This window comes from Ictidomys tridecemlineatus, chromosome 10 (assembly GCF_052094955.1).
Source record: "Ictidomys tridecemlineatus isolate mIctTri1 chromosome 10, mIctTri1.hap1, whole genome shotgun sequence".
Classification (NCBI taxonomy): Eukaryota; Metazoa; Chordata; class Mammalia; order Rodentia; family Sciuridae; genus Ictidomys; species Ictidomys tridecemlineatus.
In genome coordinates this window covers 62,875,292-62,902,962 of record NC_135486.1, presented here as the reverse complement: position 1 = coordinate 62,902,962, position 27,671 = coordinate 62,875,292, and the positions used below count along the sequence as shown (strand labels likewise).

The 27,671-nt window shown below is 36.5% G+C and overlaps 1 protein-coding gene across 5 annotated transcripts in view; it reads left to right on the top strand.

Moving 5' to 3' along the window:
- The window catches only part of Lyst (lysosomal trafficking regulator), a 152,773-nt gene that overhangs the window by 24,502 nt on the left and 100,600 nt on the right, over positions 1–27,671 (top strand). For all 5 annotated transcript variants that reach the window (XR_013426631.1, XM_005320356.5, XM_040278134.2 and 2 more), the window contains 10 exons: positions 64–262; positions 7,490–7,580; positions 9,749–11,825; positions 14,114–15,143; positions 17,280–17,441; positions 18,919–19,075; positions 20,611–20,837; positions 21,485–21,551; positions 25,171–25,280; positions 26,725–27,151. Coding sequence is in view for 4 of the 5 variants with exons in the window: in XM_005320356.5 (XP_005320413.2) it covers positions 71–262; positions 7,490–7,580; positions 9,749–11,825; positions 14,114–15,143; positions 17,280–17,441; positions 18,919–19,075; positions 20,611–20,837; positions 21,485–21,551; positions 25,171–25,280; positions 26,725–27,151 (4,540 nt within the window). In the remaining variant the exon portion in view is untranslated. The remainder of the gene's footprint in view (positions 1–63; positions 263–7,489; positions 7,581–9,748; positions 11,826–14,113; positions 15,144–17,279; positions 17,442–18,918; positions 19,076–20,610; positions 20,838–21,484; positions 21,552–25,170; positions 25,281–26,724; positions 27,152–27,671) is intronic.

Genomic DNA, 27,671 nt, shown 5'->3' with positions numbered 1-27,671 from the left:
CATAATTTAAAAAGTAAATTTGTAGTCATTTTTCTAACCTTTTTTGTAATGTTTATTTTTTAGTTTGGTCATGAGCACAGACAGTAACTCATTGGCACGTGAATTTCTGACCGACGTCAACCGGCTTTGTAATGCAGTGGTCCAGAGGGCAGAGGCCAGGGAGGAAGAGGAGGAAGAGACACACATGGCAACCCTTGGGCAGTACCTTGTCCATGGGAGAGGATTTCTATTACTTACCAAGCTAAATTCTCTCATTGATCAGGTAACATTTTTCATCAGTATAACACAGTTGATTACAACTTGGTAACTTCTGGGTTACATAGTTTCTGAGAGTCTCTTTGAGATAAAATACTCTTATGTCTCTCCAATAGAAAAAAAAAATGGCCCCAATTATGTACACATTGTTTATTTGGATACTACTTTTCAAAACATCTGGAATATCTTAAAAGTTTCAAATGGCCTTTCTTCTAATGTGGTTTCATATATGTGCTTTTTATCCTAATGGCAGTGAGATTACCATGATTATGGGTAGGTGTACAAGATTACAGTTCAGAAATATATGAATTCACATTTTCAATAGAGATAAAATATGTTTTTGAAAGATTAAATATGGATTATACTTTGGGAACTTGCAAATTCGGGAGTGAAATCAGTGAAATCTTTTGTGTTAACCACTAATTACTGAGTCCTATAGTTTATTCCTCTAGTTTTTCATACATTGTTATTTTTGCTTGAAGTAGGGCCATATGTTTTGCTGTTTCTTTATTACAGAATTAACAGAATTTCAAAGCTAGTTGGGGCTAGAAAGCAGTCTTCATCTAACCTTTTGTAGATGAGAGAACAAATGCAAAGGCACTGAGCAACTCACAGTTAACTGAAGACAAATATGATTTATTAAATATTCCATATTAGTAGAAAAAATGTTACTTTAGGAAAGAAACTCTGCAGTCTGCTTTTAGGAACCAATTAATATGGTCAGATAATATTTCAGTTACCTTGGATTTAAAAGATAATAAGGTTTCTGTAATATCAATATGACATTTTTAAACACATTGAATATTACTGGTTTTACACATGCACTTAGCCATCACTAAAAATTTCTTTACTCTGAATGCATTTTACTAATAAATATATTTTAAAATGTCATATGTACCTAAGTTTGTTTTACCATTCTCCTGTTGTTTAACCATTTGAGTTGTATGCATTTGGCTATTATGAATATACCTGCTATGAATATTCTTGTAAAAGTCTTTATGTAGCTATTTTTCATTTCTCATGGGCAACTATCTAGGCATGCAATTGCTGGGTCAAAGAGTAGGTGTTTGCTTAACTTAAACTATCAAACTATTTTCAGAGTAGTTGGACCATTTTTTATTCTCAGGAGCAATATATGAGAATTTCAGTTGTTCTATAGCCTCTCTAATATTTGATATTGCTAGTTTTCTTAGTATTAGCTATTCTTAAATGAATATAAATTAGTAATCTTGTTGTGGTTTTAATTTGCATTTCTCTAACAAGTGATGATATTGAGCACTTTTTATGTACCTATTGGGCATGTATATATAACGTGTCATCCCTTACCCATGGTGACACATTCTAAGAGCCCCTGTAGATACCAGAAATCATGGGTAATACCAAACTTTCTCCACATTCTTTTTTCCCTCTATATAAATACTTATGGTAAGGTGTAATTTATAATTATACACAGTAAGAGATTAGTAACAATAACAATGAAATAGAGCAGTTGTGACAACATACTATGTTATTAATAATTGGTAAATTACTTATTTCTGGAATTAAGTATTAATATTTTCAAACTGTGCTTTCCAATGGGTAACCAAAAGTGCAAAACTAAAGTCATGGGAAAGCGCAGACTGTTGTTTGTGTTATCTTTTTTTATGAATGTCCAAGCTTTGTGACATTTTAAAAAATATATTTATATTTTAGTTTTAGGTGGACACAATATTTTTATTTTATTTTTATGTGGTGCTGAGGATCAAACCCAGTGCCTCATATGTGCTAGGTAAGTGCTCTGCCATTGAGCCACAACCCCAGTCCTGCTTTGTGCTATTTTTAAGGTCTGATTATTTGATTATCATCGAGTCATAGTTCTTTGTGTATTCTGGAGACAAATCTTTGTTGGGTTCCAAGTATTTTTTGTGGCCTTGTCATTTCTTTTCTTTTTTAAAAAATATTTATTTTTTAGTTGTAGTTGGATACAATACCTTTATTTTTTATTTATTTATTTTTATGTGGTGCTGAGGATTGAACCCAGGGCCTTGCATGTGCTAGGCGAGTACTCTATCACTGAGCCACAACCCCAGCCCTGTGACCTTGTCATTTCTTAAGTGTCTTTAGAAAAGCAGATTTTTTTTATACTGATTTTGTTATGTGTGTCCTAAGAAATCTTTGTCTTGCAATCCCAAAGTTGCAAGATATTCTTCTAGTTTTCTATTTTTTTTCCCTAAAAGCTTTTTGGTTATTGCTTTTGCCTTTAGATTTGTAATACAATTTGAGTTAATATTTGTGTGTGGTGTGAGTTGTGGAGTTGTGGTTCTTTCCTCCTCCTTCCCCCATACAGTTATCCAGTTGTTCCAGCATCGTTTCTTCTTATTGGCCTGCTCTTTCCGCAGTGGATAACTTTGGTGCCTTTGTTGAAAACCAATTGACCATATGTGATGATCTCGCCCTGACTTTCTTTTCTGTCTCACTGGTTTCCCAATACCATACTATCTTGATTACTGCAGCTTTTATAAAAGAAGTCTAGAAATTATGTAGTGAAGGTCACCAGTTTTATTCTTGTTTTTTTAATATGTGTGTGTATACACACACACACACACACATATTAGGTGTAGATGGACACAACACAATGTTTTTATTTTTACATGGTGCTAAGGATCGAACCCGGGTCCCGTCAGTGCTAGGCGGGTACTCTACCACTGAGCCACAATCCCAGCCCCTTATTCTTGTTTTTCAAGAATATTTTCTGTCTGTGTTCTTCACAATTACATAAAAATTTTATCTAGCTTTTTACTTCTACAAAAATGCACACCCTTACTTATTTCACTTGGGCGTGATGTTGAGTCCATAAATCACTTTGGAAGGAATTGACAACAATGTTGAATTTGCCAGTCCTTGGACATGGCAAAAATCTCTGTTTAGTTGGGTCTTCCAACTTTTTCGCAATATTTTATGTTTTTTTTTTAATGTTTACTTTTTAGTTGTAGTTGGACACGATAGCTTTATTTTATTTATTTATTTTTATGTGGCACTGAGGATTGAACCCAGGGCCTCACAAGTGCTAGGCGAGTGCTTTCTGCTGAGCCACAACCCCAGCTATTTTACGGTTTTTGATGTAGAAATCTTGCACATTTCTTGGTTAAATTTACTCAAAATATTTTATGCTTTTTTGACGCTATCATAAATGACATTTAAACTTTTAATTTTCCTATTGTTTGCTTATAGAAATATAGCTACTTTTTATATATTGACCTTTGCTAAATTCACTTATTAAATCATGAAAATTTTCTGTAGTTTCCTTAGGGTTTTCTATGTAAACAATCTCATCTATGATTAATGATAGTTTCACTTCTTTCCCAATTTTATTTTCATGCCTTTTGTGCTGGCTTCTAGAACAAAGGCAGGTGGAAGAGGTGAAAATGGACATCTTAGTCTTGTGTCTGACTTCAGGGAAAGCATGCACTATTTCACCATTGAATGTCATGTGGGTTCTTGGTGTTTTTAGATACCTTTGATTGGAATGGGGGATCTCTTCCAACATAAAAATTGTTTCCATGTAATACTTGGTAATAATGGTTTCTGGTTTTTTCTATACCCTGACTGTAAATATATAGCTGCATTCTTACACAGTAGATAGAAAATAACAATGATCTAAAAATTAATATATAAAATTGGACCAGTATTCATAACTATGTGGTATAAATAGTACTGTTTAAAATTTCATTGTTATATATTTAAACTGTATGAACATTTGATAAAATTGTTGATTTTTTTGCTGAGTAAAGTATGAAGTTTCTTTTTTTTAAAGAGAGAGAGAGAGAGAGAGAATTTTAATATTTATTTTTTAGTTTTTCAGCGGACACAACATCTTTGTTTGTATGTGGTGCTGAGGATCAAACCTGGGCCGCATGCATGCCAGGCAAGCACGTTACCACTTGAGCCACATCCCCAGCCCTAAAGTATGACGTTTCACTGACGGATGTTATACATTGATGAATAAAATTTAATTTAGACATTTTAAAAAGTTTCTTTGATTATCAGCTATTTTCTGTGTAAAATTCTTTAGTCTTTTTATGTTTTTGTACTATCATCACTTTTATCTATAGTACTACCTAATTGGCCTATCTGTAGTGATACGGAAAATACATATGACAGGAAGACAGCAGGCTTTGAAGAGTGTGCCTACACAGTGTGCTCACTGGTTCACTCAGCTGACACTCGGCACCCACTGTGGGCCAGCGGAGATGAAAACATGCAGCAGGCTTTTCCAGGAGCACTTAGCTTTAGAAGAGACAGGCAGATGGAGGAGTGTTGACCAAAGGTGAGAAGTGCAGAGGAGGCCTCAGCAAGTGCTTCTGAGAGATGGGCTTCCCAGGAGGGGGCCTGAGGACATCAGGGCTGGAGAAAGAAGAGCACATGCAGTGAACCACAAGGGACTCGGAGCTGACAGCTCAGGCAGGGCTCACCCTGGAGTTGCCACTTGGGCTCCTACAGGTCAGCTAGGCATACTTCTGGGTTTTCAGTCAATCAGCAGATGCCGGAGGGCTGTTGGATGGGGCTTGTGGCCAGGCTGCTGTAGTTCTCATCTCTCAGCGGGCTCAGCTTCTTTACATGTGGCAGGAGCATTCCAAGAGAGTGAGGGAGAAGGTGCAGGAAGCTACATTTTATCACTTTGGTTGCCTTCTGTGGGTCAAAGCAAATCATGAGGCCAGCTCTGATTTAAGGGATGGAGAAATAGACTCCATCACTTGACAGGAGGAATTTTAGTTAGTCGGTGGCCATGTTTCATGTACCATCGTCTCTTCTCTGGCCAAAATTAGAAGGTCATATTTCTGTAGGTTGGATAGCCTAGAGATGACCAGGGAATAGATCAGTGTATGGCATATTCCACTTGGCTGGACCAAGGGTATGCCCCATTCCCCTAGATACCATGACTATTGTGTATCCAGTGGATGTTGAGAGATAAAACTAGAGGTGATCTGAAATAGAGGACTGCAAGTTCTAGTTTTTTAGGGTGCCCACACATAATAGAAAAAGATTTGATAACTTCCAAAAGGACAGAATTAAATATGAGGTTTCTTTGGGATCAGAAAAGATAAATAAACCTGGGAATTTCTAAAAAAGTAATAGGTCCAGTGGAGTTAGGGAGCACTGCTCTGGTAATGAATAGGGTTAGAAATGATGGCAATTGAGTATGAAAACAAGAGTTGTTTCCTCACTACTGTACTAGGCTGCCCGATGGTCTATGGGTCCTCCTCAGGGTGCAATTCCAGCAGAGGGCACAAAAACCAAAAATCTGCTCTTGCTGCAATATCATCCCTTTGAAAGGCTTGTGTTTTCTGAAAACTAGTCCACTTGGTGAAGTGAGGCCAACAGGCATGCTGTTCTGAGGAGAGGAGCCATCATCTTGGGATGCTGGGGAAGGAGAAGCTTCACAGAGTAGATGCTTCAGGGCTGGACCTCAAAGGTGGCCAGAGTACCTTAGCTAGTGGGAAGGAGCCAGGGTGCTTGGACCTCATGTAGTGCAGAGGAGAGCAGGCAGAAGCATCTGCTCACACAGCAGTGGTGAGGTGCCAGTGTGCTGTTGTGGAGCAGGAGCTGAATTCCACAGAGCTGCTTCACACATCTTTGAGGTTTCTGCAAGCTCCCTTAGAATGCTGTTGGTTCATCTATTGAAGATAAAGAGCAGATGAGGAGGACTCTACAGGAATGATGGGCTAAACAGTGGTTTACTGATTGTGTGATGGGACTTCCCCCCTAGTCACTCCATTAAAGCTGCATTTGTTAAGGTCACTGGGACCCTGCTTTTGCTAAATGCTCTTCAGCCATTGTCTGACACAGTTCAAAAATAACAGCTTTTGACCCTGCTAACTCTCCTCTCTTTTCATGAACTGCTCTCTTCTTTGGTTCCTTGGGCTCTACTTCTCTTTTGCCAGGCTGCTTGTGTGTAGGTTTCTCTCTGGTGCTGACTTTAAAAACCTCCAGAGCTAGTCCTCCTCAGGATCCTCTTGTGTTTCTGCACACTCTCTCTGGGAACTCACATACACCCTTGACTTCCACCCATCTTAAGTTCTAGGTATACATAGCCTTTGTCCACTGAAATGCATTTGGATATTCCACAGGCATCTCAGACTCAACAGGTTTAAAAAGTGAATCCATCATCTCTACCCCGCCTAATATCACTCATAAATTTCCAGTCTTGGTGATTCATTATCAGCCATTATGAAGAATCTTTTTAGATCTTTTATCCTCCCTCCCTTATGCCTAAGTCAACTGCAAGTCATTTTAGGCCTACCTTACACCTTCTCAAATATTATTTCCTTTACCATTTGTGTTGTCAGAATACCTCAGATGGTCATCATCTCTCTCGGAGATTGTGTCTGTGCCTCTAATATTAACTGCCTCCCCATACCAAATCCGATTGTATCACCCTGACCCCCTCCCAACAGGTGGTGTAAGAAATAACTTCTAACTTGATTGGTCTTTAAATCTTTGACCACCTGCAGCCCAGGGGGCCCAGGTCTCCCTCTCAAGTTCCAGTCCTATGTCAATATCTCTAATAAAGTGTGTTCCTTTTCCTGAACTCCTAAACTGATTACCTGTACCACATCTGGGGACTTACTCATACTACATGCCTTCTGTTGTTCTTGTTTGTATGTATTTTATGGACCAAATGAGGGGACCTTCTCCAGAGCTTGGACCATTTACTCCAGAAAGAGTAAGACAGTAAGTCTTGTGGATATAGTGTGCAGTAAATATTTATCAGATTACCTTCACTAATAAATCCTTTTCTCTTTATATATATCATTTATTAATAGCATAATTTTCTGTTTAATTTTTTTTGAGTTTTACATTTAATTGCATGAAGACTTAAAAATTTCTAGTAATGTATTATTATTTTGCTAATTAGTAGGGCTTAATTTTTCATTTTCACCTAAGAAATCTGTTTTGTCATAGGTAGGTGAGGAATTCTTGCAAGGTGCATGGTAGTAATAAGAGCTATTTTTGGAAATAACAGCAAGAATGTACTAAATACCAGCAAATACTCCCACATTCTTCTGTCATTGGAAAGGATTATAAATGGAAAAGAATCACAGTTTTAATTGGACTTACGATAGGTTAATTTGATTCCTTGCTTCTCAAATGCAACTCTTCAATAAAAAGTGTTTTTGGTTCCCTTTAAGATAGGTATTAGGAAGGAAAGTATCTTATGCCCTTAGAACACAAAGGATTCTTTCGTTTCTGACAGGCGTTGACGTGCAGAGAAGAACTCCTGACTCTGCTTCTGTCGCTGCTGCCCCTTGTGTGGAAGATACCTGTTCAGGAGCAGCAGGCAGCAGGTATGGTCCCCTCAGCCTGTCACTGGCATCATCCACAGCCCACTGGGGGGAAATCCCACTGAAAGCTGTTTCTGCCTGAATGGTTGGTGCAGCTTCAGATTCTGCATATATTAATTTTGATTTATTTTATACTTAATATGAAAAATTCTTTAGCAAGCACATTTTTAATTTTTTTTCAGTAATACAAAAACCATGATGCTTGTTAAGGAATTACTTAGGGTAATGATGATTAGAAAATATATGAAGAAGCAGAGCACTTATCTGAGAGAGTAAACCTAGATATGTCACATCAGAAAAATGGATAGTGGAAAAGTGTGAAGAAAGAAATTAAAGTTTCTTTGCTTAAAGATTGCTGTTACCAGATCTCCAGAAATGACTTATCATGTTTGCTTTAGTTTATCTAAAGTTGTTTCTTTCTTTTCTTTTCTTTTTTTTTAAGAGAGAGAGAGAGAGAGAAGAGAGACAGAGCGAGAGAGAGTGTGAGAATTATTTATTTTTTAGTTTTTGGTGGACACAACATCTTTATTTTATTTTATGTGGTGCTGAGGATTGAACCCAGCACGCCGCACATGCCAGGCAAGCGTGTTACCACTTGAGCCACATCCCCAGCCCATAGTTTATCTAACGTTGTTTCTAAAGGATAAGTTGAAATAATATTTTGTTTCAAAAACCGTGTAGAATTATTACACTTAAGGCCAAGAGACATTTTTATTTTCTGATTTTGAAAAATAAGTTTGTGTATATATAAAAAACATATGTGTATATATATGCATATATATTTAATATGTATGTATATATGTAAGTTTGTATATTTATATATGCATGTAAATACATGAAACTCTAAATATTTCACTGGAAGGATTAGCAGTATTCCCCCTTGACCATTTCTGGGAAATGTGAATTGTGAAATGCTTGAGAATCAGGTTAAAAGAAAAAAGTCCTCCTGTACTTTATATTTTAATGCCCTGTGTTTTTAGTAAATTTCTCATATGGGGCTCTTTTATGAGGTTATCTAAGGTCTTGTAATATTGTTGATTTACTCTATGTTCTTATTTTCCTCTGAATTTTTAGAATTCAAAAATTGTTAGTCACATAAGAAATCTGATTATTGTCTTTTTAGAGAGATTTTCTTAATTGCCTATATTTTTTGCTTCAGTGGAATTGGTCAGACTCCTTTTAATTTTTCCTCTCATTTGTTTGTTTCCCTCTACTAAGTAAAGCATAGTTCTTTAATTTACAGATTTTTATTCACTCTAAATTGCAACTATATTTTTCATGTAGATTTTGTTACATATTGCAAAGGGAAAGATCAATTTAATCATCTTTTTAGTAAAGAAGATTCATTCATTTCTCCAAGAAATAGCCATTGAGTGCTGACCACAGGGCAAGCCCTAGGCTAGTAGGGACTTAGGATCAAACACTGATGTCCATACCTTGTGCTTAGTTCAGTTAATGAGACCCTTGAGAAATATTTTTATTTCAGAACTCTTAACCTCTGTCTTGGTGAACATTTGGTATATACTATATGATTTTGAATTAATTTTGGAAAAATTTAAAGTTCTTAAAGGCTGTAAACTAACTACTGCTTTTGTGAGAACATAATATATCCCTGTATCTTCATTGTGACACTACTGAAGGAGGTTTGTAAAGTGATGTGAACAGCAGCACTAACTACCGAATAGAGTCTCTTATGTTGCAGTTAAAATGAAATATATGGTTTTAAATCCTAATTCTTTTTTTTTTAAAGAGAGAGTGATAGAGGAGAGAGAGAGAGAATTTTTAATGTTTATTTATTAGTTCTCGGCGGACACAACATCTTTGTTGGTATGTGGTGGTGAGGATCGAACCCGGGCCGCATGCACGCCAGGCGAGCGCGCTACCGCTTGAGCCACATCCCCAGCCCCAAATCCTAATTCTATTCTCCATTATTGGTTTCCAAATTAGTTGATATCCTTTGAACTAATGCCACCTCATGTTTAGAATAAGAAGGATAAATATGGGAAGAAGTAACTCAGAGAGAGCGTAACTGAGGGAAACAGCCTATAGCAAAATCATGTGAGGCTGGACTCCTACAGTGGGTGGTAGGTAAATGGGAGAGTCATTGCCTGAACAAATTGAGTGTAACCACATGCTGAGATGTTCTAAATCTTCTTTCTTCATTTCATTAGATTTTAATTTGCCATTGTCATCTGATATAATCCTGACCAAAGAAAAGAACTCAAGTTCACATAGATCTACTCAGGAAAAATTATGTTTAGAAGGAAGTGCCCCATCTGGTCAGGTTTCTACAAAAGTAAATGCTTTTCGAAAAAGCAGACGACAGCGTAAAAGTACCCATCGCTATTCTATAAGAGATGCTCGAAAAACACAGCTCTCCACTTCTGACTCGGAGGGCAACTCAGATGAAAAGAGCACGGCAGTGAGTAAGCACAGAAGGCTCCACGCGCTGCAGCGTTTTGTAACACAGTCTCCTGAAGACCACCTCTCACCTAGACTAAGTTCCTTTGTAACCAAAGAGCAGGGGTCTCCTGACACCATGGCTTTGAAAAACTCCACAGAGACTACTCCAAGGCAGGAGTCAAGCACTGACATTTTAAGTGAACCAGCTGCCTTGTCTATTCTCAGTAACATGAATAATTCTCCATTTGATTTATGTCATGTTCTGTTGTCCTTATTGGAAAAAGTTTGTAAATTTGACATTACTTTGAATCATAATTCTGCCCTTGCAGCCAGTGTAGTGCCCACACTGACTGAATTCCTAGCAGGCTTTGGGGATTGCTGTAATCTAAGTGACAAGCTGGAGAGTGAAGTGGTTTCTGTAAGTTGGACCGAAGAACCTGTGGCTTTAGTTCAGAGGATGCTCTTTCGAACAGTGTTGCATCTCATGTCAGTAGGTATTAGCGCTGCAGAGGTCATGCCGGAAAGTCTTAGAAAAAATTTAACCGAATTGCTTAGGGCAGCTTTAAAAATTAGAACTTGCTTAGAAAAGCAGCCTGACCCTTTTGCACCAAGGCAAAAGAAAACACTACAGGAGGTCCAGGAGGGCTTTATGTTTTCCCAGTTTCGTCATAGAGCCCTTCTTTTACCTGAGCTTCTGGAAGGAGTTCTACGGATCCTGATCTGTTGTCTTCAAAGTGCAGCTTCAAATCCCTTCTACTTCAGTCAAGCCATGGATCTGGTTCAAGAATTCATTCAGCACCAAGGATTTAATCTATTTGAAACAGCAGTTCTTCAAATGGAATGGCTAGTTTCAAGAGATGGAGTTCCTCCAGAGGCCTCACAACATCTGACAGCCCTAATAAATAGTGTGATGAAAATCATGAGTACTGTGAAAAAAGTAAAATCAGAGCAACTTCATCACTCAATGTGTACAAGAAAAAGGCACAGACGCTGTGAGTATTCTCATTTTATGCATCACCACCGAGATCTTTCCGGACTTCTGGTTTCAGCTTTTAAAAACCAGCTTTCCAGAAACCCCTTTGAAGAGACTGCAGATGGAGATGTTCATTACCCCGAGCGGTGCTGCTGTATTGCAGTGTGTGCTCATCAGTGCTTGCGCTTGCTGCAGCAGGCTTCTTTGGGCAGCACCTGTGTCCAGATTCTATCAGGCATTCATAGTGTTGGAATATGCTGCTGTATGGATCCCAAATCTGTAATCATCCCTTTGCTGCATGCTTTTAAATTGCCAGCACTGAAAAATTTTCAGCAACATATATTGAATATCCTTAATAAACTTATTTTGGATCAGTTAGGAGGTGCAGAGATACCACAGAAAATTAAAAAAGCAGCTTGCAACATTTGTACTGTTGATTCTGACCAGCTGGCCAAGTTAGAAGAGACACTGCGGGGCAGCTTGTGTGCTGCTGAACCTGCCTCAGGTGTACCCAGTCCTTCCTACAGATTTCAGGGGATCCTGCCCAGCAGTGGATCTGAAGACTTGCTGTGGAAATGGGATGCGTTAGAGGCTTATCAGAAATTTGTTTTTGAAGATGACGGATTACATAATATACAGATTGCAAATCACATTTGTAACTTAATTCAGAAAGGCAATATAGTTATTCAATGGAAGTTGTACAATTACCTGTTTAATCCTGTGCTGCAAAGAGGAGTTGAACTAGCACATCACTGTCAACACCTCAACATTACTTCTGCTCGAACTCATATGTGCAGCCACCTGAATCGGTGTCTGCCGCAGGAAGTGCTTCAGATTTATTTAAAAACTCTGCCTATCCTGCTTAAATCCAGGTTTGTGTATGTATATATATACTGCTATTTTTTTCTTATGGATGCTTTTGAATGTGTGATAAAGTGTATGCATTGGCACTTCTAACCCTCATATCTCCAGGGCCTTATCAGCAGCCTAAACCATATTTACTGTTGTCTGAGTTTATTAACAAAAAATCTTTAGTTTAATTTTAGTTTATTAACAAAAAAACTCCTGCCTCTTGCCATAGTTTAAACTGTTTTTTTATTTATTTTGACTGGGAGTAGTAGTGGTAAAGAAAAGGATAGTCATTGAATTTAAGGTCTCAATGGAAAAAAGGTAAAGTTTTAGATGTATTTCTGAGGAAAAAAACAGATGCAACATAAATATCTAAGAGCAAAGGCCAAGTTTAATTGTATTTATAGATGGAATATTATTAGCCATTAAAAATGCTTATATAGGAGGTAGATGTATGAGGCACTGGGTTCCATTTTCAGTTCCACATAAAATAAATAAAAATAAAATAAAGGTATTGTGAGCTGGGCACAGTGGTGCACGTCTGTAATCCTAGCGGCTCTGGAGGCTGAGGCAGGAAGATCAAAAGCCAACCTCAGCAAAAGCGAGGAGCTGAGCAACTCAGTGAGACCCTGTCTCTAAATAAAATACAAAAAATAGCACTGAGGATGTGGCTTAGTTGTTGATTGCCCCTGAGTTCAATCTATGGTACCCCCCACTCCCACAAAAATGAAAGTATTGTATCCATCTACACCAAAAAATATTTTTTAAAAATGCTTACAAAGATTATGCTGGGACAAGAGAAAATGCTTATAATATTTTGTGGGTAAAATATGCAAAATTTCAGGGGTTGGGGTTGTGGCTCAGCGATAGAGCACTGGGTTCCATCCTCAGCACCACATAAAAATAAATAAAGGCATTGTGTCCATCTACAACTAAAAAATTTTTTTTAAATATACAAAATTTCAAACAATATTCACTTATTTACAATCATATAAAATATGTACATATATGAGATGATAATTATATATTGAAGAAGTGGCATTAGGGGATTGTTATTTTTAAATATCATATTTGGATTTATTACCTAAGCAATACATATAGAAAAATAAGAAAATACAGAAAAACAAATGAAGGAAATTAAAATTACTTGTAAACCCACCAGTGATTTTCCAGATTTTGTGATTGCCAAGTCTGGTACATTTAAAAAATAATTTTATAAACAAAGCTTGCTTCTGGTAGGTATATTAGCTTTTCAAGTTAATGCTTATACCATCCTTAAAAACTTGTAGTAAAGTAAATATAACCTATCATTACTGTTTTTACATGTGGCATTTTGGAGTTCATCTTAACACAACTACTTTAAAACTAATACTGATATTAAATCATTTCCCTACAATTATTTTTAAAATTTTGGACCTTTTTTACTTTGTTTAAATACAACTGACTTCCATTGAAAGTTTTGCAACTCTTTTGTGGGCAACCTGGATCTTTGTAAACTAAGTTCTGAGAATCACTGAATTGATTTACATTGCATATTTCTAGAATGATTTCAGTGACCTAGACCCAGATCTCACTTGGGACAGAGCTAAATCTCCCCTCCCACATACACTTTGTAAATTTTTTTTTGCTGTGCTGGAGATGGAATCCTGGTCCTTGCATATGGTAGGCAAGTCCTCTAGGGCTGAGCTGTATCCTAGCCCCCTGAAAACCTGGTAGTGTTCAGTATTTGTTCTGATCAACTGGCCAAATTAGAGACAACTGCAGAGAAACTCATGTGAATCTCCACCTGAGAGAAAAGCCTTCTGAAGAGAATTTCAGCTCTATGATTTGATTCTTTACCTTTTTGAAGTACAGATGTAAAACAAATGAAAAGTCCTGAATGAACCGTTAGGTAGAGGAACAAATAAACAAACTCCAGATGCTTGTCTGATTTAGGGCATCTGTGTCTGGATGATGGTGATTGGAGTAGAATTTATATAGAATTTGCCATTTGGAGAAATATATTCTTCCCTGATTTGCTTCACTTAATTTGGGTTGTACATAATCCTTTCTTTTTAAATACTTTCAGAGCCATACATGCAGTATTTGAAGAAGGATTTGAGAGTGATTCTAAAGTAGCTTGAGGTTCTGGCCAATATCTAACTAAGAACTTTATGAGATAATTAATAAATCAAGTTAGGTAGTATTAAGTATATAATGCATGCAGCAATGTCATATTTAAGTAGTTTATGTACCTATTTATAAATGATGTTCATATATAATATATATATATATATATGTAAATAAAATATTTTTCCCATTTATCTCACAGGGTAATAAGAGATTTGTTTTTAAGTTGTAATGGAATAAATCAAATAATTGAATTAAATTACTTAGATGGTATTCGAAGTCATTCCCTAAGAGCATTTGAAACTCTGATAATCAGCCTAGGAGAACAACAGAAAGATGCTTCAGCTCCAGGTATTGATGGATCACACACTGAAGAGAAGGAGCCCTCATTCTCAAATACAGGGGCCCCTTTTCATGGCCATCAGGCTTATTCAGATTCTCCTCAGAGCCTCAGCAAATTCTATGCCGGTCTCAAAGAAGCTTATCCAAAGAAATGGAAGACTGTTCACCAAGATGATCATATCAACACCATAAACCTCTTCCTCTGTGTGGCATTTTTATGTGTAAGTAAAGAAGCAGAGTTGGATAGGGAGTCGGCCAATGAGTCAGAAGATACTTCTGGCTATGACAGTACAGCCAGCGAGCCTTTAAGTCACGCGCTGCCATGTTTGTCTCTTGAGAGCCTTGTCTTGCCTTCTCCTGAGCATATGCACCAAGCAGCAGATGTGTGGTCTATGTGTCGTTGGATTTACATGTTGAGCTCCGTCTTCCAGAAACAATTTCATAGGCTTGGTGGTTTCCGAGTGTGCCATAAGTTAATATTTATGATAATACAGAAAATATTCAGAAATCATGAAGACAAGCAAGGGAAAAGGCAGGGAAATATAAATGTAAATGAAAACCAAGACTTGGTCAGAACTTCTCAACAGGAGAAAGCAAGGAAGGAAGATTTGTCATCTCTGACTAAAACAAAGGACCACACACTACCTGATGGCGGTAGTCTGAAAAACAGTGCTGACTCTGTAGGTGAATTAGAATCACAACATATTTCTTCCATAAACATGGAGCCTATTTCATCTACTGAAGCTACTCCTGAGGAAGCAAAGGTGTTTAGGAGGCGAGAAAGTGAGACCGCACTTCAGAGCATACGACTTTTGGAAGCCATTCTGGCCATTTGTCTTCATAGTGCTAGAACCAGTCAACAAAAGATAGAATTGGAGTTATCTAATCAGGTAATACTTTGCTCTTAGTCCAGCTCTCTCTCTCTCTCTCTCTCTCTCTCTCTCTCTCTCTCTCTCTCTGTGTGTGTGTGTGTGTAAAAGTTCTGACTTAATACTATTATCATTTTATTTTTACAAAACTTTTACATTTTGAGAAATTCCTGTGTGCCTAGCATAGTTCAATTCCAGGTATCAGGAAAGGCACAAAGAACCTTGTGCCTTAGCCTTTGCCTAAAGAGCCTTATAGTTTAGTTTGTAATACAAAAGCCCATGTGAAGCAGTTCACATATTTTGCTTCAGATGAGTAATTATGCATATTGTGTTTTGGAATTCAGAATCTTGGTATGACTCTGTTGGGTTCCCTGCCTAGATCCCCTCTCCTTGGTTTGTGCTCCAGTGTCGTCCTCGTCATGTCTGTCTTTTCACGTGTTTCTTGTGTTGGACTGAGAATGTTGAGGCACCCATCTGCGTGGGCTGCTTCCTCCTCTAAGGATCATCTTGGCTGATAGAGTGCCGTGCCCAGGCAAAGGGTGCTTACTGCCAGTGGCTGATGGATGTGGCTCTGGGAGTGAGGACAATCTCTGTGGTACACTTGAGGCTCCAGAGCTTTACATGGAATGAGCGAGATTTTTCCTGAAACCACATTCTTTGTCTGCATTCTTCTGACCTCTTCTGCATCTGTCACATCCTGACAGATATCTCCAAGAGCACCCCTCACCAAAAAGAAATTCATGGTCTCAGGCCCTACTACTAAGGAACTTGGGAATGTGGAAGGTCTGATGTCCTTACTATCTGGTCCCTTCCTGTTATTTCAGCCAATGAGTCCCCTTACTCTAGTTTCAGCCTCTGTGTAGCCTCCTGTCTAAAACATCTTAATGCTTCCATATTGTTCTCAGTTAAAATCCTACTCCTTAGCATAGTCTGCAAAATCCTTCACAGTCTGCTCTACTTCTTTGTGTAGCCTCACATTCTGCCACCCCTCATGGTGCTGCATAGTCAGCCATACCGAGTTGATCTTTGCCTTGCTTCTAGGGTTGTGTGCATGCTCTTGTGCTTGGTATAGTCTTTCTTCCTCTGTTCCAGTGCCTGCTATTTCCTGTTTGTTCTCTGATCCTCTCATACAATTCTTCTGGGGTACTTGGTCTCTCAGGCACCTTCTCAGTTTTCTGTTCTGAGAGAATTTTTTTTATAGTTCTGGTAGAGTTATCATCATACTTCTATGTACCTGTTTCTCATGGTGGATGACAATTCCTTAAACAAGTTGGTTTCTTTTCCATCTTCATGGTCTCATCACCTATTTTAGAGATACAAGCAAGCAGCAAGAGCTTCCTTCATGAGCAGAAGGAAAGGACTAAGAGAAGAGAATTAGAACTTCTTAGAATCTTAAGGAATCTCTGAGAATAAGTGATAAGTGTTTTAGACAGCTTTTTCGCTGCTTTGACCAAAATACCTGATAAGAACAATTAGAAGAGGAAGAGTTTATTTGGGGACTCATGGTTTCAGAGGTCTGGTCCATAGATGGTTGACTCCATTCTTTGAGGCAGAACATCATGGTGGAACAGTGTTGGAGTGGAACGCAGTTAGGAGCCTGGCAGCAGGAAGCAGAGAGAGCAAAAGAGAGAGAGTTCTGCTCAACAAGGTCAAAATATATACCCCAAAGGCACAGCCCAGGGACTCACCTCTCCAGCCACACCCTACCTTCCCTCAGTTACCACCCAGTTAATCCCTACTGAGGATTAATACAATAATTAGGTTAAGGCTGTCATAACCCATCTTCTCACTCTGAACTTTCTTATATTGTCTCACATATGAGCTTTTAGGGGACACCTCATATCTAAACTATAACAATAGAAAATTTGTAAACTCTAAAGATGGTTAATTGAAACTATGAAGTTTCAGGAAATAATCTTTGTGATGCAATTCATTTATGTAATTGAAGCTAAAAACCAAGTAATATATTTAATAAATAAAAATGTTATTAACTTTACCATAGAATGTTGGGATAAGAGGTCAAAATTTATATAGTCAATTTACTTTCATATCAACTATAAATAAATGGTATTTTTGTTTGTTAAGAAATTATTTATTTTGTTACTGTTTGTTAAAAGCATGTTATTGATATTCCTGGTCTCTCTTATTTTACCTTAGAACTTGTCTGTGGAAAATATATTGTTTGAAATGAGGGATCATCTTTCCCAGTCAAAAGTGACTGAGACAGAATTGGCAAAGCCTTTGTTTGATGCCCTGCTTAGAGTTGCCCTGGGGAATCATTTAGCAGATTTTGAACATCCTGATGCTGTGACAGAGAAGGTATGAACCTTTATGGTTGTGTTATTGGGTATGACTAGCAGAGGCAGACGTGTGAGATGGGACTAGGAGGTTGGTGAATGTGGTTCTTAGAACATAGGGACCCAGATTTAATCAGGTGAGTTCCATGGGGGTAGTGTTTCTTCAGTACCTTACCTCAAAACACAGGAGAGCAATATGACATGCTTTTCTTTAATCTAATCTAGAAATTTTCTGAGAATTACTTCAAGTAAGACAAAATCAAGTAATGATTTGATTTGATAAGTCTTACATATAACTGAGTTTATTAAGTGGTAATTTAGGAATGGTGAAATTCAGCTATCTAATCTGGTCCTATATTGATGCAGCTAATATTTCCAGAACTCTACTCATTTTAATTTTAAATCACTCAATATGAAAATGACTAGTACTTTCATAGAAAATAGCAATCATAGTATTTTAGTGGTTGGTGTTAACATTTTTTTTTCTAAAGTAACTTTTAATTTTTTCTCTTTAGCTTTGTGATACACAGTTGACTCATTTCTTTTTTCATGTTTCTTTTATGTTTGTTTCATTATCACTAACCTTTATATAACTTCTCTTTGGCCTGCTGTAGTCAATAGATAGATGTGATGTTTAATAATCTTTTACTGAAATATATTACTGCTTGCCATAACTCTTTTATATCTATATATCTATACCTCTATTATTTTTATTTGTTTAATTTTATGTGGTGCTGGGGACTGAACCTAGGGCCTCACGCATGCAAGGCAAGCATTCTACCACTGAGCTACAACCCCAGCCCATGCCTGCTGTAACTCTTCAAATTTAATGAAATAACTATTAATGCCTTCATTTTATTATTGAATCGATTGGTTAACTCTAAAATGTCAACATACTTTGTGCTACTTTTTATTATTGTTGTAATAAAATACACTGAACTTTTTAAAGTGAACATGTGTTCTTAAGTGAAGATATTGATAGCATTTTCATAAGAAAATGTCTTATCACAGGTGTTACAACAGGAAGTTAATACTGAGACTCTTGATTTTTGAGATGCTTATATATAGACAGTTAAATTCAGAAATCTTCTTCACTCTCTTTGAAAAATTTTCATATTTTCTATGGTTATGAAGTATTACTTATAAAAATTCTTTGAAAAAATTTCCAATAGCAAATAAATAATATATAAACATTAAATAGTGCAAAATATAATTCCACCTCCTAATGGTCTTTAGTTATTCCTTATTGTATAACTAGAATGAAATTTCTTAAGTAGGTTTATTTTTCAGGGAAATCGAGATGACCCATCTGTTAGAAACCACTTTAAATGAAGTGTTAACTTGTCTGAAAGATACTAGAAAGTTTGGCTTAGTGAATTTCATAATTCATAATGGTTACTAGTTAGTAAGATTTTTTTTCTCAAAAGGTAATAAATATCCTCTTGCTAGAAATGAGGGAATATTACAACTGTTGCCTTTGAATTATCCTGATCTTCTAGAGTCATCAGTCCGAGGAAGAGTTGTCTTCCCATCCTGGAGATTTTTCAGAAGAAGCTGAGGGTCCTCAGTGTTGTAGTTTTAAACTTCTTGTTGAAGAAGAAGGTTATGAGGCGGATAGTGAAAGCAATCCTGAGGATGGCGAAACCCGGGATGACGGTACAAATGTTGTAGATGTGCTTATGATTAGATCTGCAAAGTGGTTCAGAGTGATGCCACTTTAGAACTCTGTATTGCCTTACAATTTAAAATGTATCACGTTAACATTTATTTGATCTTCACAACAAATCTGGCATTCATATATGCAATTTAAGACATGAAATGGATCTTGTTATCACAAACATTGACTGAGAGCCTAAGAACATATGTGTATTTTCCTGGTTTCATATTCATTCCACTGGGAAATATAGACAATAATTATCAGAAATAAACAACACAAGCAGTATAAAACCAGGTAATGTGATAGTAGTTGAGGGGGACACCCTTTCTGAAGAGGTGATATTTACAATTGAATTCTAAATAAAGAAAACCAGCCAAATACTGGCAGTTTATTATAAAGAATAAATAACAAAAGGAATGTAGACATCATTCTGTGACATCCAAGAATTCAGTATAGATTTCTTCTTAGTTTTCTGCAGTCCAGTTTTGCCCTTGGGATGGAACTGCATTGCATATGATCCTTTGTCTCTGGGCTTAAAACTTGAGTGGAATGGGAAAGATGGGTTGATTTGAGCCAAAAGATTTCTAGGAAGGCTCTGTCTTTTCCTATACCGGCCTTATGAATGTCTCAGTACTGTTAGTCTTTACTAAATTTAAAGTTGTTTATTTTCCTCAGAGTTAATTTTCTTTTTCACAGAAAATAAATGGGAATAATCATTAATATTTTGGTTAAAGGATATAAGGAACCCATGGTTGGTGCTTTTTGAAAAGATATCAATTTTTGATGGTTTTATCATAATATAGGTATGATTTTGTAATAGTATAGGTATGATTTTGTAATAGTAGATGTCTTCCCTTTTATGTTTGCTAACTAGATCTCAACTTCAAGAATTCTGGTCCAGGTAGAAATTTATAAATTTTTTCACTCTACGAACATGTTTTGAAGATCACAGCAGTCTCTTTTTAAGATCTGTCTTCCAAAATGTCATATTCAGTAAGACAGCCTCTTTTTCTCACATATGGAGAAGACAAAATTTAAAATTCATCCACCCACCCCAAGCACAGTGCATACCTGTAATTCCAGCTAGTTGAGAGGCTGAGGCAGAAGAATTGCAAGTTTGAGCCTAGAAATCAAGAGCTGAATCTACTATTTTCATAGTAATATGGGCAAGTGAATTAAACTATCCTGTGATCTAGGTATTTGGGGGGCAAAAAGGTTGGAATAGTAATTTTTCTTCAGTTGTGTTGGAGGGATGTATTTAATCTTTATCACATGTGTATAAAAATTGCTGTTGGTAATATTTGTAGTTTTATTGGATATCAAAATTACTTTTAAGACTACTCATTAAACTTCAAACTATCCACAAGACTTGATTCAATACTTGAATCAAAAGTAATATTGGAGGAAAAGATTTTATGAGCATCTTCTTATAAATAGCACTTTGCCACTAGGTCTTCTAAATGGAGAATAAGGTTTAAAGTATTTATTCAGTGTTTTAGAGTATAAACATAGTCTTTCCTGTTTCCCTTTGCAGGGGTAGACTTAAAATCTGAAACAGAAGGTTTCAGTGCATCAGTCAGTCCAAATGACTTGATTGAAAAGCTCACTCAAGGGGAAATAATATATCCTGAGATTTGCATGCTGGAATTAAATTTGCTTTCTGCTAGCAAAGCTAAACTTGATGTGCTTGCCCATGTATTTGAGAGTTTTTTGAAAATTATCCAGCAGAAAGAAAAGAACATTTTTCTACTCATGCAACAGGTAAAAATGTTTTAAGTTTGATTGCTACCTATCACTGATATCCCATTCCCCTATATCTTTACTTATAACCCAACTCATCTGAAAATTAGTTGAGATGATCACTTATCTTTTATAATACCTGTGGTTTTTTAAAAAAATTTTTTGTAGTTGTAGATGGACAGCATGCCTTTATTTTATTTGTATGTTTTTATGTGGTGCTAAGGATCGAACCCAGTGCCTTACATGTGCTAGGCACGCGCTCTACCGCTGAGCTACAGCCCCATCCCCTAATACCTGTGTTTTGACCTTGAAGTAACATTCTAAAATCTTCTGATTCTATAGTTCTCTAAAATAGCATAAAAAGTTAATATTGTCATTGGCTGACCAGTAATGAATTCATTTTATCTTTCTGAAAATGGATAACTTTTTAAAAATTGCATTTAATTGTAAAGTATATTCATTGCTTTAAAATATTTTTAAAAAATCAAGATAGTATGGAAAAGAAATGCGTAATTAATCCTACCTAGAGCATTTTTCCAGTCATTTAAATGCACGCGCACGCACACACACACACAATTCCTATTAAATAATTTATTACGATGTTGAAGTTTTTCTGTTTCCATTTGGTAAAACATTTAATTTCTTATGTTTCATTTTATAATCTTTAGGGAACTGTGAAAAATCTTTTAGGAGGGTTCTTGAGTATTTTAACACAAGCTGATTCTGATTTTCAAGGTGAGTTAAAACTGTTTTAACCAAATAGCTTTGAAATTGTTTTGTTCTTGTGTGAAGAATTGATCATCACAGTATCCATTGGCATTGTGCTCTGATTTCAAAAGTACCTTTATATACATCATCCCATTTGTCCCTGTCTTCCTCAATTAAATAGACATACTTAATGTATAGGGATGAAAAGCTAGATTTGGAAGGATTAAGTAAATTGTTGGGTAGCGTTTTGGGGATGGTAATATGGCACAAATGTTCTGCTACTCCCTTTCTCATATTGTCTAATCTCTAATTAGTGTTTTCTCAGACATTTGAGAAACTAATAATGATGTATAATATGATGCTTAGCCACATTAAATCTAAATTTTAGTTGGAATATGAAAGCTAACATAAAACAATAATTTGGGTTTGTGCAGTGTTTCCTTCTGACTAAATTCAGATTATACAGTTTTGGCAGGAATACTTGGCAGTAATGTTGGGTCCTTCTGAGGGCATTATATCAAGGGGTTCATGGTGTCTATATCTTATTACTAGTGATGTTAACTTTAATCACTATAGATGCTGTCTGCCAGGTTTCTCCATTGTATAGTTACTATTTTTCCCTTACAATTAATAAGTATCTTTTGGGGGTTGTATCTTAAAATATGTAAATATCCTATTTTTCCTCATACCTTAACCCACGAATTTTAGCATGTATTGCTAATCATTCATGGAAACAGCTAAGACTAGTGTTGGCCAAATAGTGATTTTCTATTCCTGTCATTCTTTCTACATTTATCAGTTGGGATTATACTGTAAAAAAGAGCTTTATTTTTCTCCTCCATTTACTTATGTCGTGTATGGGTGTATTATTATATTCTGTATTGCACTCCTCTCTGTCAGAGTCCCCTCCTACCATCTAACATTAGTATGGTGTTTGTTACAATTAATGAAGCTATGTTGACATGTTATTAACTATGTTAGTTTATTCAGATTTCCTAAGTTTTTGCCTAATATCGTTTTCCTGTTCATGGATCCTACCCAGGATATGCCATATTACAATTAATTGTCAAATCTCCTTGCTTTGTTGATTTGGTGTCAATCTAGGAAGATCCAATCTTAGGTCATAAAGATTTAATACTTATTAAAATAATTTTCTTCTTTCTGTATTCTCTGCTTTTTGTTTTCTTGCATTTTAATTGTAATCTTGAGTCTTTTGGATGTGCCCTACATGTGTCTTGTCTTTTCTCTCATATTATCCACTTCTCTCTTGTTTTGCTATATTCTGGAAGATAGTTTTCAATTCTATTTCAACCTTTTATTCAGTTTTTAATTTGGGCAACTATCTATTCAATATTTTTTAAATATTTTTTTTTGTTGTAGATGAATAGGATACCTTTATTTATTTATCTTTATGTGGTGCTGAGAATTGAATTTAGGGCCTCAAACATGCTAGGCAGCACTGTATTACTGAGCTGCAACACTAATCCTCTATTTAATATTTAAGCACGCTTTTTGTTTGATTATTTTCTGGCTATTTCTTTTTCATATGAGGATAGAATATCTTTGTGTATGTGTGTGTGTGTGTGTGTGTGTGTGTGTGTGTGTGTATGGATTTTAACATTTTAAGATGATTTCTTGCAACCCCTAAATTACTGTTTTTTCCTCTAGAATCAGTTTAATGATTATTCACTTTTTACATCTTGGGATTATTCTTTTAGATTTCTGATTCCCAAATATTTTGTGAACCTTTTTTGCCTATTTATGTTTAAAAAATTGTTGGGGATTTCCTCTTTCTTTTTGGCCTCTTCTTCTACATGGATGTCTGTTGAAGAGTTGTGGATGGATGTGCCGGTAGATGGCTAGTCTCCCCAAATGCCCTAAGGAGGAGAGCTTTACTTTGGGGAGCCATTAGGGCCACAGTTACCCCACAGGGCACTTTGTGTACATCATGAAAATGGGTCCTCTGCACACAGAGCTTGGCCTGTGAGGAGCATCTTTCTTCATCCAGGCAGGACAGCTTCACCAGAGTGCGCAGCCTGGTGAGGTGGTTAGGCAACTTGACCAGTATGCTCAGTAGCCATGATGTTGACATTCCACTGCACTTCCGAGCTTTCACTTGGTAATTCATTCCATTTCTTTAGAGAAGAATCCTCAGGTTTTTAGCCTAAACTGAGAACCGAGCTATCTCCGCTCTGTAATCAGAAACAGGAAGAGAGGTGACGAGTCACCAAGAGACATTTCATTCATTTCTGTGTTTTCAGCAGCATTCTCATTCCCTCTCCTGATTTTAGACCAACAGATGAACCCCGTGCTGCTCTAAGTCCTTTGCAATTCAAAGGAAGTAGGATATAGCTTTCTCTTTTATCCTTCTACTTCTTCTGGGCATGGGGGTGCACGCCTGTAATCCCAGTGACTTGAGAGGCAGAGGCCAGGAGGATCACAAGTTCAAGGCCAGCCTCAACAATGTAGTGAGGCCCTAAGCAACTTAGTGAGACCCTGTCTCAAAATAAAAAATAAAAAGGGCTGGTGATGTGGCTCAGTGGTTAAGTACCCCTGGATTCAATACCAAGTACCAAAAAAAAAAAAAAAAAAATGAAGTTTTGGCTTTTTTTTCACCTGACATGTCCCCAAAGCACACAACCATCCTCACTGCTTTTAGTTTTCTTTTTGTTGTTACAGATTTCTTTCTTTTGGTAATTTTATACTTTAGTGCTTCGAGTTTTCAGTAGTTTTACAGAAGTAGTCCTCATTTGGAATGGAAAAAAAAAATCTAACATACTTTATTCTGCTCATATTACTTTCCTACTCTAAAACCCTTATAGGGTTCATCTTACTTAGAGCATTAAGTCCACTCTAATTTGTAGTGTCATTGCAAATTGTCTTTCCAGGTGTGCCCTCTGTGACACTACTGCATCAGCTCATTGCCTTTATAGACTGGGTGGCTTAAACCTAGCTTCAGTTCCCTGATCTTCAGGTCTTTCAAAACTACCATTCTTTTAAGATACACCTCAGGTTTTATATCAGTCTTATTTTTGTCATGTCTGAGGTGATACACCTCAGGTTTTATATCAGTCTTATTTTTGTCATGTCTGAGGTGGTAATAATAATTGATTCAGATGTTTTTGGTTTTGGTAAGGATCAGCTGAGATAATGCATGTAAAAATAACCATTGAACACTAAAATGTGCTCTGTAAAGACTAAGAAGATATTTTACTCTAAAGAATTCTATGAATTTAGTGCCACTGTTTGTATTTTATGCTAAACTTCTTAGTAAAATAAACTATTTAAACTAGTTTGTGATATTTAAGTATTTGTATAATCTTTACTATTTATACTTATTTCTGTCATTTAATTTTCCATGTAAGTAATAGCTATAATTTAAACATTTCAAAATGAGAAGGTAACAGATCATTTTATGGTAAGGGGAATGGCAGCATGTCTAACAGATACTCTATTTATTTAAAGAATGTCTTCAATTTACTTATAGCTAGCCAATGTTTTAAGAAAAGTGTTTTGTTGGTTGAGTTGCATTTAGTCACCTTGCTATTTGTTCAGCAAATTTTGTGATTACTAAATTGTTCATAATCCATGCAAGATGCTTATTTGTTTTCTTTAATTAAATATGTACTGGCTGTTTTATGTTTAGCATGCCAGAAAGTACTGGTGGATCTCCTGGTGTCTTTGATGAGCACAAGAACATGTTCAGAAGAACTAACCCTTCTTTTGAGGATATTTCTGGAGAAATCTCCTTGTACAGTAAATATGCTATGATTTTTACATTTTTCACTAATATTTTAATAGAATGTATTTAGTTGGAAATCACTTAGCTCTTTGTTTTGATATGGTAATTGTTATATAGTCAATTTCAGGTGTCATGTATGAAGTACCCAATTATTTTATTGTTTGCATATATTTTAACCAAATCAATATTCACTTTGATTTTGACTAACCAAATTATAGTTCCTTTAACATACTTTGTCCCTAACCTTTGTGCTTGAGAAATGCTAATTTTAATTACTAAAGACAATTTAATTGTAATTACAACTATCTTTGAGATCATTCTTTTCCAAAAACAAGATTATCCACTTCTCAGTTATCTTCCTTATTTTCTTTTCCAGTAGGATAGCCCAGTGGCTTTTAGTTGCTGAGAAACCCGTGTGTGTGTGTGTGTGTGTGTGTGTGTGTGAGAGTGAGTGATGCTGGGGATGAAACCCAGAGCCTCTCTGGGTTTGCTAGGCAAGCACTGTACCACTGTCCACATCCTGAGCCACGGTGAACCCATTTTTATGATGAAATCTCAACTAGAAATGTTTGTAAATAAAACAGAAAACATTGAGGCTGCTTTGTGTAAAGCAAGGTTGGGTATCCTAGCCCTTGCCCAACTCAACCCCACTTCACCTTCTGCACCAGTCCTGTGGCCTCCAAGGAACCATGGAGAACTGGCTGTGTATTTATGGAAGGCTTGTAGTACTTGCAAGCTCACTCCCTGATACCAATCAGCATCAGATGTCCTTTTATGTGTGACTTGGGCATACCACTAGAGCATGCCTCGCTCTCCTTAATTATTGTTCTTCTCTTTAATTAAGTGTTCATTTCCTCTCTTTTAATATTTCAGATCAACCAAAAAACATGTAATTATGAATCAGTCTTAAAACCTTATTTCAGTTTGCCAAACACACATGAAAGAAAATTTTTTTGACTAGGAAAAAAACATGTGAAATAAATTGGAAAGTAATTGAGCATTCAGTTTTATGAAGTTAGTCATGTTATAGTATCATTCAGAAATCGGGAGAATTTTTAAGGTCTTTGGTTACATCACTCATTTTAAAGTAATTGAGAAGAACCACAGTGTACAGGGAAATGAACACTTTTTTTTTTAAAAGATATTACTGATATAATCATCATACTTAGCTTATAATGCTTAAAAACCTACTCATAAATATTAGATTGTACCATAAAAATATCTAAATTTAAACTAAATTAACCACAAGAGATTACAACTTTTAAGAATAAAGTATGTTTCATATTTCATTTTAACTATACAAAAATAAAAATCTTAAAGATATGCTAGATAAGAAGGTATTAAAATAGAAATACTGATATATGTGGGTATGTTTGTATTTTCACTAATCACCTGAATTTCAAAATAATTATGTATTTGATTACATGATTATAAAGTTTCATTCGTTTTTTCCTCTAGGAAATTCTTCTTCTGGGTCTTCTGAAAATTGTGGAAAGTGATGTTACTATGAGCCCATCACAGTATCTGACCTTTCCATTGCTGCATACCCCAAGTTTAAGCAATGGGGTCTCACCACCAAAGTGTCCCGGGATACTAAACAGCAAGGCCATAGGCTTACTGCGAAGAGCACGAGTTTCACGGTCTAAGAAAGAGGCTGACAGAGGAAATTTCCCCCATCGGCTGCTTTCCTCTTGGCACATAGCCCCAATCCACTTGCCATTGCTGGGGCAGAACTGCTGGCCACACCTGTCAGAAGGTTTCAGTATCTCACTGTGGTTTAATGTGGAGTGTATCCATGAATCTGAGAGTGCCACAGAGGAAGGAAAGAAGATAAAGAAAAGAAACAAATCGTTGATTGTACAAGACAGCAGTTTTGATGGAGCAGGTATGATGACATGATTATCATTTGTACAACAAGGTTTTTTCAGAGGGCAATTTTAGTCGAGAGTTAAGATATACAGTAGTGTTCTAACTTGTTCTTAATGTTCTTCACCTTAGAGGGACTGATTTACCAAAGTTTGAGTTCCAGATAGCCTTAAATTTGGTTCCTTCTGTACTTTTTGTCCTGGGGGTGGGGGACAGGTGGGATGCTGCTGGGGTCATTAGCCCCATTCCCTGCCTCTTTTCAGGTCCTGTTTCTGGATAGGGTGGCTCCTGATGTTAGGATAGGAAAGGCTACAGCCCTAGAGCCACTTTTGTCTGGCATCTGGTTCCAGGCCCTATCAGGCAGCTCTAGTCCACCTTCTTTCCCTTTGTTTCAAGTTTTCTTTCTGGTGTCATGCCTGACCTCAGTGGCCTTCTCACGGGACGTTTACATGAATCATTCATTCTCCAAAGTAAGAATATGATTCATTCCAGCCCTTTCTATAACTGAGGAATTGTTATGCTGCCTTGTAACTGTATCT